Source organism: Lonchura striata, chromosome 13 (assembly GCF_046129695.1).
Source record: "Lonchura striata isolate bLonStr1 chromosome 13, bLonStr1.mat, whole genome shotgun sequence".
NCBI classification, from domain to species: domain Eukaryota; kingdom Metazoa; phylum Chordata; class Aves; order Passeriformes; family Estrildidae; genus Lonchura; species Lonchura striata.
Window position 1 is genome coordinate 20073025 of NC_134615.1, and position 12709 is coordinate 20085733.

The 12709-nt window shown below is 40.3% G+C and overlaps 1 protein-coding gene across 2 annotated transcripts in view; it reads left to right on the forward strand.

Annotated features, from left to right (window-relative positions):
* CDH13 (cadherin 13) overlaps window positions 1–12709 on the forward strand; it is a 462820-nt gene that overhangs the window by 406706 nt on the left and 43405 nt on the right. For both annotated transcript variants that reach the window (XM_077786380.1, XM_077786379.1), the window contains exons 9-10: window positions 52–234; window positions 1194–1447. In XM_077786380.1, the coding sequence (XP_077642506.1) occupies window positions 52–234; window positions 1194–1447 (437 nt within the window). The remainder of the gene's footprint in view (window positions 1–51; window positions 235–1193; window positions 1448–12709) is intronic.

The window sequence follows — 12709 nt, forward strand, 5'->3', positions numbered from 1 at the left end:
TGGTCATTAAGTGGAAATAGTAACGATTTCCTCTGTGGTTTTGTTTTCCAGTTCCAGGCCACAGTGAAGGAGGGGGTCACAGGTGTAATAGTGAACTTAACTGTGGGTGACCGGGACGACCCCGCCACCGGGGCGTGGAGAGCTGTCTACTCCATCATCAATGGGAACCCAGGGCAGAGCTTTGAGATCCACACCAACCCCCAGACTAATGAGGGAATGCTCTCCGTTGTCAAGGTAAGAACAATCCCTCCTGCCCTGTGTTTTTGCTGTCAGGTTCATCCCCTGGGTTCACTGCATAAAACAAGGCACAGCAGGGATAGGATATTGGAAGATATAAAGTTGGCTGCCAGCCCAAACTATGTGTATAACCCCTTCTTCTGTCTCAGTAACCTTATTTTTTTATCACAAGGACTTCTTGTTCCTAACTGTTGTGCTTAAATAACAGCACAAAATAATTGCAATAAGCATCAGAATTAATAGTGAGATTTGACAACAAAAATATGTCTGTTGCTGGAGGTACAATTAGAATTCAAGAGCCCCATTTTGTTCTCACTTAGAGAACACAGCAAGTAGGAGGGATAAAAGGGGCATGGATTCAGACTGAATTTACATTTCTAAAGTGGATTGGTCCCACATTTCTAAAGTCTCATAGGAAAATTTATTGCCTGTCTTTGTATGAAGACAATCCTATGTCTCAAACTTAAAAAATAAAAAAAAGAAGAAGAAACTAGCCCCGTTTGCTGCCTGTAACAGAATGCTCTCTTTTTGGCTTCAGAAGAGGCATTGTCAATTCTTAAGACAAATGCATGTATTTGCCTTTGATTTCAAGACAGGAGTTGAGAAAGCAGCTTGTGTTATTGTCATGAGCAGCTTCTGAGTGTGACTCATTTGTTTGTTAAATACAGGCTACTTGTAAATAAACATGTATAGATGAGCATTGAATTGTGTCTATGAGCTACGGCAAAAAAAAAGTGAGCTCTTGGACAGGGGGATGTCTCCATGGGTTTCTAAGTCAATTATGTTTATTTTCTTCAATGCCCTTTAGAACTGAGCGTGTCTAATCGTGAACCCTCACCAAGTTCCAGGTGCAGGGAATGTCGTTGTCCCTCTGCTGTCTGCAATTTGCTGTGGGCTAGAGAAAAAAGCATTAAGCATTGTCTTTGACCTTTGCCTTCTGATCTTCTGCTTTGCAGCCTTTAGACTACGAGATTTCAGCCTTTCACACGCTGCTGATCAAAGTGGAGAACGAAGACCCGCTGATCCCAGACATCGCCTACGGCCCCAGCTCCACAGCCACCGTCCAGATCACCGTGGAGGACGTCAACGAAGGCCCCGTGTTCCACCCAAACCCCATGGCAGTGACCAAGCAGGAGAACATCCCCGTTGGCAGCGTGGTGCTCACGGTGAACGCCACCGACCCGGACACTTTGCAGCACCAGACCATCAGGTGAGAGCAGTGCCCTCTCGTTTTCACCCTCCCTAGGTGGGAATGTCTTCTGTGCCCAAGGATTTGCCTGCCAGTGCGGAATTATGTTTAAAGATGTTACGATTTATACTTTCTCCTGCAAATATTCAGTTTGTTGAAAACACAGGAAACAATAATTTTCTACACCATGAGGTTCCTCTAGTAGAACGAGCAAGTTCCACAAGCAATAGATTTGGCTTTGCATAGTTGCAAAATTATTTTTAACCTACTTGTTTATTCTTCTTCCTTCATGAGTGCCAGGGAAGATATTTAATAGAAACAATGCATCTGTTTTACATAGGGTTTAAATCAGTTTATGATAATTTTATAATATCCCTCAGTAAAATAATTGCTGTCCATCTACTTTCAAGAGCTGAGAAAATATTTCAGATTGAAGGTAAAGGAAGCTAAGACTTGGCCTTGTCCAGATAGATGAAAATAAATTATTATTTCTGTGCTGTAATAATATAATCCCACACTTGTGCCATGTCAACAAACCTGGACCTTATATGGTATCATCATCTCTATATTTTGATCCACCTGGTTTGGTCTTTTGGCTTTAGATTCTATAAAAAATGAAAAAACAACCACTTTGTTCTCTCAAACTAAATTGTCTTTCCAGACAGCTTTTCTCAGAATTTGAGAATTACAGGTTAGGCACTACCACTAAAACCTACAGCTGTGTTTAATTTTTCATTTCTCCTTGTAAGTATCATTTCCCCCAGGTCCCAGTGTATATAAAAGGGGATAAACTCCTTGTGAGAATGACTTCAAAGCTGCAGCTGAACAATGGCTCTGTCAATCCAGACCATAGGCAGAGATCTCTCTGCTGTCACAGGGTTATTTAGCAGTGATTGTACAGTCCTTAAAGAAGGTTTGACACGTGTACTGTTCTGCAATAAAGAAAACTGCTGATCTTGAAGATGTTCTCTGTCAGCTGCAAGTCTTGGTGAAAATGTCACTGCAAAGGACTCGGATTTGAATGATGAGGAGGTGAATTTAAGCAGGGGAGTGTGCTCATCTCCGAGAAAGGAGGAAAAAGGCAAGGCAGATAATGAAAAGTTTCAATTCTCTGCATCACCTCAAAGATAGCATTCTTAATAAGATTAATAATCCACTTTTCTCCTTTGACTTCTGCCATAGAAATATCAGTTTATCTGGAGGATGATTCTTAGCACATCATTTCATTTGTTTTCTAAATGGATTTATTTATAGAATAATTTCTTATTCTTAAGTTTCGCTTTTCTCCAAAGACCCCTAATTTCACACACAAAAATCTGTGTCTATGGATGGAATTTCTGTTGCTTGCCAGACATGGCAATGTGTCCCTCAGCAGCTTTGCTCAGAACCTGGCTTGTGCAGGTATTTATTTCCTTTGTGTTTTGGACTGAGTTTAAGGAATGAACTTACTGATGTTCTCCATAATTTATGTCTTTTCATGGGATATGGGAAAAATAACATTCATTAACATAACACCTGGTTTTGTGATGCTAAAAGAGAAAAGCCATAAAAATATAAGGATTTCATTACTAAAGCCAGCAATCCAGGAGTTATTACCTGAAATTTTCCTTGACCTACTGATTTTTCTGAATTTCTCCAAACTACATTGACCCTGAATTTAAAGGGCACCCAGTGAGTCACTGAATACTCTTCAATTTGCTTTAAAGGTGGTGTAAACAATTAAATAATATAAACATGTTCTGCAGTTCACCACACCTGGTGCTGAGGAACCCCCAAATCTTGATCAGCTCATAAGATAAACAGAATTTTCCCAGAAGATTTACTGTATCTGTATAGCCAAGCATGGAAGTCTTATAGCCAAAAGCAAGATTTTTTTTTCCTTTTATGTGCAGAAAAGAGGAGCAGAATTAAGCTAGGTTGGGGTGGGAATGAGGAATGATCATATAAAGGAACTATGGAAATGGAAGTGGTTGTGTAAGTTAGAGGAAAATAATGCAAATTTAATGGAAACTGGGAAATGGTAGAATGCATCAGGAAAAGGCTAATCTGAATACCTGTCAGTCCTATTGCTAAAATAACAGGAAAGCATAAACCAGCATTTTTAAAAGATGTTTTAATGTTGACAGGTAGTGTAGCAGCAGTGAAAAAAGCAGACTGTGGTATGAGAACAGCATCTGCAGTTAAGGGCAGGGTCAAATTCCATGTATAAAAGCCAAAACCCCTCACTGGGTGGAGTCTGGCTGAAATATTTACCTCAAATTCCCACAGACAGGTGTGTGTTTAGAGTTTGGGACAATGTGCAGGACTTTTACAGAGCACTGATGCCAAATTTGTGCCTTTCAGACTATAATTGTGCCATCAGTCCTTGCTATGACTATATGGTAAAATAAAGGCCAAATAGGGTCAGCACAGGCTCCTAAATGGGTCTGTGGATTAATTGAATATTAATGACCATGAGTGAGCAATGTTTTGTCTGCAAGAAGCAATGAATGTTAGATCTGTGCTGTGGGAACTGTGTGCATCGCCCCCAACAAAGTATAAATCCCTTCAAAATGGGCAGACCAGCAGAGAATTTGTAATGTTGGTGGGCTTTTGGTTCTTTTTTTTAGCCTGTTACAACTGAAAGATGTCCAACTGCAAGGATATTTTTAGTTAATTTTCCGCGTAGAACTTGTAGAAGGAGCTGCTGATTATTTGTAATCAGGAAATTTAGTTACTCTACTAGATATAACATGATAAATGCATTTCAAGACCAACAAAAAAGAGTAGAGAAAGCATTTTTGCCATTGTCTGCAGCTAGATTGAATTTATTCTTTGAACAATGCAGATCTGAATCAGAATCGAATTACTTATCTCTGAAAAACGTGGCTTACTTTGTAAAATTTCCTGAAGACAGCTGTATTTTGAAGCAATTTTCCTTTTTATTCTCCAGCTTCAAGTGTTTTTGCAGGCTGAGGAAGAATTTCATTTCAAAGCTGAAACAAGCTGGCAAAAAATGTGTTTCAGTGAGAAAAATAAGACTCCAAATCACAGACCTGGGCTGTGGCCGTTTGCACACGAGTGGCAGAACTTGCACAGTGTCAGCTCATCCCTTTCCATTGGCATTAAAATCCCAGAGGAATTCCAGGTGGAGGTGGGATCTAAGAGGTGGAAATAAGAGGTGGAAACCAGTGTTTGTTCCACTCTCATTGCTCCCTGCTCAAGCTGGGTCACATTTCTCAAATCCATTGACCTTTCTATTTTCCTTTTTTCTTTCTTTTTTTTTTTTTTTTTTAAGCATTTAAATCTCTCTCTACTTTCCATCTTTTCTAGAATTAAAAAATTATAGAAATCCAGCAGGCCCCATTTTAATTATAACCCAACAATTTATTAATAGAACAGTAATGAAGTTTCTGAAATTTGATTTCTTAATCAGACCCCATTGTTATTTTTGTGCCAGATTTGAGAGTTTAATTTTGGGTACTTCTTCCCAACCTCTGAAATTTTAATCAGAAGTTTTAAGTGTACATGTCAATGACAAGTTAAAGGCCAAATTTAATAACATTTCCTACCTTGGGAAATTAAAAGAAGAACCTCACTCTGAAACCCATTATTAACAGTAGATCTTAATTAAACACGGTTATGGTTCTCAATATTTGACTGTGTGAAGAGATTGGTTTCAGTATTTTTCCCTTTTTGGGATTCAACAAGTGCAGAATATTCAACAGTTAAACTTCTAGCTACGTGTAAATGAGTTGTTTACTGCAGTGTATTTGTAATTTTTAATTAGAGCAGTGTTGTTTTCTGGTTTCGTGGCTTATCGTGGCAATATATTTTTATTACCTACTGTGCTCTTGGATTTTAAATTATTTATGTAAACATATTGTTTATTCTCAGTAAGCAATGTGACTCAATGCTTCAGAAATATCTTCATAAGAAAAGTTTATTACAGCTCTAAAGCATATCTAATTCATTAAGTACAATTAAAATGCAGCATTTGAAGCTGGAGAACTTAGAACCCAAACTGCACCGAGTTTCATGAAAGGCTGCAGAGATATCTGAAGCTCTGTATGCAAATAAGGTATATATTTATGTATAATATTTATAGCAAGCTGCCCCACATAGTACAGGTGGCTCCTGGAAGCACAGGAACACTGTTTCCAAGTCTGGAAATAGGAGCAAACTCATTTATTATTGTCAACATTTCCAAATAACAGCTACTGCTCTGTCTGGAAGGGAACAGACTCTGTTTCTCTTGATATAAATTGAGTTTTTCTGGGCTGCAAACTAATCATTAATGAGGCTTCATGGTGGAGCATCAGAGCAGGGGAAGGAGGAGGCTGAACCCAACTGAATTAAGAGTGATTGTGGGTTTTGCTGCCTTGAAGGAGGTTGTAGTGAGTCTCCTCTGCCAAGCCTTAAGTGAAATGATGAGAGAAAATGGCCTTTGGTTTCCCAGAGGAGGTTCAGATTAGACACTGGGAAAAAATTCACTGCAAGGGTGATCAGGTATAAAACAATCTGCTCAGGGAGGTGGGGGAGACGCAGGTGTGGAGGTGGCAAGAGGTGTCTGGATGTGGCACGTGGAGATGTAATTTAGGAGCTGGATCTCACTTTGCAGTTGGATCTCAAAGATCTTTTGCAGCCTTGATGATTCTGGGCATGATTTGTCTTTTCATCAAGAACCAAAAATCTGATGATGGACTGGTCAATGTCTTTGGGAACAGGAATTTTGCTGCTGGGACATGTTTTGCTTTAGATTAGATCATCCTGGCTTTGGGGTTGGTGTTTATGGAGTTGGTAGAAATCAGTGGAAATGTTGCAACTTCTGATTGATGGCAGCTATGATCTTTGTCCAAAAAATATATAAATTAAAAAAAATGGCTGCCTAGAATTCTATAAAATAGTGCTGAAGCTACACTGAAATGAATTCATAGCTCAGTGAGTTTCTCCCAGATCTCAGATGGTTGAGAAAACTAATGAGAATTTTCTGGAAAAAGCAAGTTTTACTTCTGCTCCTTTCCTTGGCTGCCAATCCCCACCATTCCACACAGAGAATGCATAAGCCATGAATCACAAGGATAATTCAAAAAGCCTTTTTCATGTCTCTTACCAGGATTTTTCCAGAGATCCTGAACCCCCTGTGAACAAGGATGAGGCTTCACATCACATTGCTCACAACCACTTAAGGGATCAATTTTGCATACTTTGTTCCACATCAAACCTTTTTAAAGCACTTTTGTTGCTGGTGGAGGTCAATAAATTCCCTTTTTCGGGTTACACTCCAATCACTTCCTGAAGTACTACATAATGAGAGAGGGATGGGAAGACTTAAAGAGTGAATGCTTAGGAAGCAACACACTTAGTCATGGTTAAATATGTCTCCTAGAGTCTGAAGGACTTGTCTTTGATTCCTAACAACAGGAGATTTGTTTTCCTTGTGCTGACAGAAGACGAGCTCCATTGTTACAAATGAATGGCTGAGCCATGCTCTCAGCATGCAGCACCAGAGTTTTTCACTGTAAGTTATACCCAGGAGCATCTCAGGTTGGCTCTGTAGTTTTTATTGATGGCCTGCCTGAACCCAGCCACTGGGAATTTGTAGTGCATCTCTGGATCTGAAGTTGCTGTGTATTGAGCTATGTACACTGTTTTTCTCTTCCTTTCTCTTTTTTAAGTTAGATGGAAAGGCAGGGAGAGACGGAATCTGCTTGAAGCAAAGAAAGGTTTATTTTCACTTCTGTCTTTGTGAACTCTGAAACACAGAAACACCAACTCTGGAGAGCTGTGGGTATTGGGGTATCCAGCAAACAATGCCAGAAAAGAGGAGATTTAATAAACTCTGAAAGGATGGACTTGGGCAGCTCCCTCATGCTACACAACCACTGCCTGTAATTGCAGGTTCTCAGTGGTCACTGGCTCAAGAGCATTTTGCACAGCAGTCTTTTTTCTCAAATTCAGAAAAAAGAAAATTCAGTATTAACACCTTCCTTGAAGGTGTTAATATTGTCTGAATGGGTAATTATTGTGATGGTCGTATTTTACTATCATAGAACTCATATCTGAAGGAAAAAATAGTAAAAAACTTGCCACTTTTCATTTACTGAGTAAAGTAAATGACCCCTCTTTCCCCATACAGCAAACTCTTTAAGGCTACAGCAATAAGGGAGAGAAGCAAAATTGTTTCTGGAGCAGTAGTGTACCTCCTTCTCTCCTTTATTCTCAAACCCAGAACCACACTGATATATTTCTGGAAGGGGAAAAATGGCTCAAGAGCCAAATCAGCCCCAGTTTCCCTGTGCAGAAGGTGGTTTGAAGCTGGCCAGCACTGTGGATTTATCAACAGCACTGAACTAATGTGGAGGAAGCAGCTGGATTAAAAAGAAAAAAAAATTAAAATTCTCAGGTGGGAGCTAAGGAGATGGGACAGAAGAGAACAAATGACTGGAATTAAATCTCACTGCTGAGAGAATTGAAACATCTGCCAAAGCTGGCCCTGTAAAAGCTGTGGACAGCACCTGATGCTGACCATTCAGGAGAGCCAGTTCCATCTCTGTCAGCTCCCACAGCAGAGCTGCAGAGTGCAGGATGTGCTTTTCCTCCCAGCTGGGAGCAGATGTTGACAGCTGCCTCCCAAGCTCTGTCACTCAGGCCCTTTGTTGCTCACAGGCATTCCCTGGCTGCTTGAATTTACCACCAGCCTGGCAGCCCCTCCCTGCTCACACTGGGAGCAGTGGTACCCTGGCATCGCCGCTTCCCCAGCTGCTTCCAGCATCTCTCACAGTCACAGACGCTTCTAAGTCTCCCCTGATGTTTCTTTTTGCCCTATTTTTATGATATTCTCTGCGTCTGTGCTGGGGCAGATGTTTGACCTCTTCTTTGCTTGTTTCTGCTTTTGTATACCTTGAATTTCAGTGTTTGAGGACAGTCCCAGCTCACCAGCTGGGGCGAAGCTTTGTTAGACCAGTTTTTGCCTTGCTGGGAGGTGAGGGAGCTTCCCTGCTTGCCTTGTCTATGCTCATATCTTATCTTCTCTGGATTCTTGGCTCCTCCTAGCAGTTACCAAGGTGTGGGGAAAGGTTAATGCACAAAAATAAATTGGTATAGAATTATTTCCTTGTCCTCTCCAGGAGGAAGAGCAGGGGGGATATTTTCACCCTGACTGAGTGAGGCTGTTCTGAAAAACAGTGTCGCTTTCCTGAGGGGAGAAAAAAAAATAAATCCATCTCTGTCTCCTTGATTGGTCTCTGAAATAGCAGAAATGTCTGAATTAAATTATTAAAGGCTACCTAAAGCAGGGGGCCCAGGAATTCTCAATCCATGATTCATAGTTTTGCCCAGAACCCAGCTACCTGAAGCTAGACTTCATCACTCCTGACAATACTTGTCAAAAGATCCTTTTCTTAAAATTTTCCACTGCTCTACTCTGTTGGCATAAATCATACCTAATATGTTGTTATTAAAGCCGTGGATGATAGCATTGAAAATCTGTGTTTCCATGAAGTCAAATAAGCCACAGTCACCTATTTCAACTTGCTTTGATATTACCTTTAGAATCCTGAATTCTTGATTAATAAGGATGAATGTAGCATTTAAGGGGAGTTTAATTAGACCCTCTGTCTTTATCCTGCATAACAATATTATGCCACATTATGATTTCAACCGTGTCAGCACTCAGAATGAATGGCTGTGAACTGTGAAATTACAGGGCACATTTTTCATGTCACTGCCTAAACAATATTGCAGATCTTCTTGAGAAATATAACAATAGGATCTATCAGTCACAAGTTATGCTTGCAGTGGAAGGCAGATCCAGACAATAACTCACTTTGTCATTACTGTTCTCTTCTAGTCTCAGAAAAGGCAGGATTTTTTCTCTGGAAGAAGTAAAGAGTATCTTGATTATAATAAGTTAGCTATCAAGTTTGAGGACATAGCGTGAGGAGTCGTCTTGATGGGGAAGGGGGTGGTATGAATTTCTCTTAATATTTTAAAGCTATTGAAGTCTGGAGTCTCACTCAGCTGGGTTTGATCGTGTGTGAACGTCTGTGTGTGGTTACAGCTTTCAGTGGTGCTTTGATAAAAATTTATTTGGGCTGGTTATAAGTGTGATTTGAGCTCCAGGGACCAGTGGTGTTTTGCATGGTGGCAAAAGCTGCAAAACCAAGCACCGAAATAAAAGATTTCCAGGAAGATTAGTGCTGCACCCAGGGCTTAATCCTGCCATGAAGGGAAATTGTCTAATTAAGCAATTCAGCTCTTTAAAGCAGGTGAAGATCTTGGATGGCACTGAGCAGATTTCTGGCCATATTTCATTAATTTACCATCTCCAGACTAAGGATAGAATAAATCATGGACACTTCCAGTTCAGCGGCACAATTCCTATTAAATCGGGGAGTAGTTTTCCATGTGGGAGCAGGAGCTTTCCCAAAAGCACAGAATTCCTGTCCTGTGTTTACAACCACTGCTCAGTGGCAAGGCAGCCCCAGCCTGTGCATTTCAAGGTACAAATGCCCCATCTCCTTTCAGGCTCACTGCTGGTTATCCTTGGAGTGGAATTGAAGTTCACTGAAGAAATTGTCAGAAGGTTTAAGCACTCATTTTTACTAAATGGAGCTCTGCAATGTTACTGTAATAGGAAAAACGCCTTGTAGAGTTCAATTGGAATTTTTCTATTAACTTTGTAATAAGGATGCCAATTTCTGCAAAATAGTTTCTGAGTAAGAGTGAAATTATGCACTTTGTTAAGCAGCAGTAAGCCTGCAGATTCAGTCTTGGTTCAAATGTGAATTACTAAGGGACTGACTTCTACCTAATTTTATGACCATTATACTCTAGGTAAATATGCCTACAGAGACATGCATGCCTGCTCGACACAGAGCCAGATAATTATTATCCATGGCATCCCTTGGGCAGCTCCTCTGGGTAGTGCTCAGCTCCACATCACCTTGGAGAATCCAACCCTTCCACCCAGGTTTCACTGCACACTCCAAACCCTGGAGAGTTTTTACCCAATGACGTGTTTTAATGGGTCTGGCAGAGTCCTGGTTCCTCTTGCACATGGGAAATTTCCACAGGAATTCTCACTGCCTAAAGCCCTGCCTCTCTGGAGATTCAGCCCTGGGTCCTTGGTAGCATTTTACACAAATGCAGCCCCAGCCTTCATCTGGTCATGCTTCAGGACTAAAATAAGGAATTGTTCTATTAGCAGGGGAAAAACGTGTGCAGATTCTGGCCCTGGAAGCTTCTAAGTTATTAACCAGTGTTTAAAAAAAAACATTTTAGCTCAGAAAGAAAACAGCACTGTCTCAGTTTTGCACATGTCCATGTCAAGGGTGTTAAGTCAGTTGACTCAGAAACTGCTGCAGTTTAGGTTTTGAAGTGCAAGGAAAAAGAAAAAGCAGGAAAAGCCCCTAATGGCTTTAATCTTTGTATAACTGTGCTTTTGAACAAGTGCTTCTTTGTGCAGCCAGGTGAGTCTTTTCATTACAGCTTCTGTCATTTCAGAGGGGGGAAAAGACCAGATTATTTTAGTTTTACAGGTTTTGAGGCTTCCAGTTTTTTGCCTGTCAAATTGAAACATTAAAATTCACCTCACAATGATGCTCTGGACCTGCATTGAAGGTGGCTGGCAAAATATTCAGATCCCATAAGACAAGGGAAAAGGGGCAGAGAAGTTTAACTCCTGGGTATCCAACCCAGGATTAAAAAGCATGAAGTAACTAGGGTATACTAGACTCTTAGGAGATTAAATACACTCAATTCCCAGAGCACTATATTTGTGTGCACTGAATGCAATGCATATCAAGCAGAAAATAAAACTATATATGGCCAAATAGTGGAATACCTTTGGTAAAAGATTTACCTCATTGGTACCACCCTGAAATCAGGCAAGTCCTGGATAAAAAGTTTATCAGCACTGTCAGGGTGCTAAATAAAGGTTAAACAAGCAAATCTAAATCTTCCATTTCCTGTTTTTTCAGTGCTTAAGCCTGCAACATCTAATGAAAGCTCTTTTTGTGTCATAAATGAATACTGCTTCGGAGCTTTCCCCTCTGACCTCTTCACATTTTCCATCACTGGCCAGCAGATCTCTTAAATGACACCCATTTGTCATGTTGTTAATATATGTCTGAAGGGGGCTTGGTGATTATGATGATGAACAGGATATAAAAATTGTGCTGTGCATAGTAGATTTGTTGTAGGCAGCACATCAGAGCAAGCCCTCAGATGCACACAGGATTTGTACCCTGGCAAAAAAGAAGATTTTTAACTTGCAAGGGGAAATTACTGACTTCTTCAGCATGAACTCACCTTTTATAAAGGATAAAACTTTATGTTATCCTTTATAATGATAAATAGTACACTATCTGTATTTTATAGAGAATAATTTTTCCGTAAAGAATATACTTAAATTTTTATTTCATTGGAAAACACAGGGGGGCTTAATACATTGTATATTATATATTGAAATACACCTTATGACTTTTTTTTTCAGAATATCTGGCAGGATTTAATTTTGGCTATCCTCTATTAATATTTACTTGTTCAAGGACAATTTTGTTTTGCAGTAACATCACTCAGACAAGAGATGTTACATTGAACATAACAGAGTGTGGAATGTGAGTTTTCACGGTTTTGTTCAACAAGTGGAAAGCAGTATTTTGGTTTTTGAACATCCCTTGGGTGTTGGATTTTTGGGATTCCTAAGGCAGAAAGGTGGGGAGGGGGGAAAACAAGCACAGCAACCTCTAACAAATGGAACAGCCCAGACTTGATGAGTTTAGACATAAAACACCAAAGCCATAGTTATGCACAACCTTGGAAGATGTTGAGGGCCAGGTGAGTCAGAGTCATCCATGGCTTTGAAGTGAGTTTGGTTTGAACGGCTGAGAGTCTGACTCACTGATCTCAGGGTCCGTGGTGTTGAGGAGACCCCAAAAGTGTTAAAAGTCCTTGTTCTGCCAGCCCAAGCAGCCAAAGAAGGAGTCTGAAATGCGCAGGGTCGGCTTTTCAAGGTTGATTATTTTTCCTTATCTATATCATTCTTTCTCTGACCTGCTGAGCTCTGTCTAGCAGGTCGGCCATGGCATTCTCTCTGCCCTCAGGGTGGTTTTTACATTTTATACTTAAAAGTACTATTGTAAACTATGTTTACAATACTGTGCCAATATCTATCATTTCTGTTGGACAGTGTGTCTCTACCTTAAACCAAGAGAAAAGTGTCACTATCACACCAAGACATGGAGGACAAGAAGAAGGAGAAAGTCAGGACACACCCAGATCCCTCCATCTTGTCCCCTT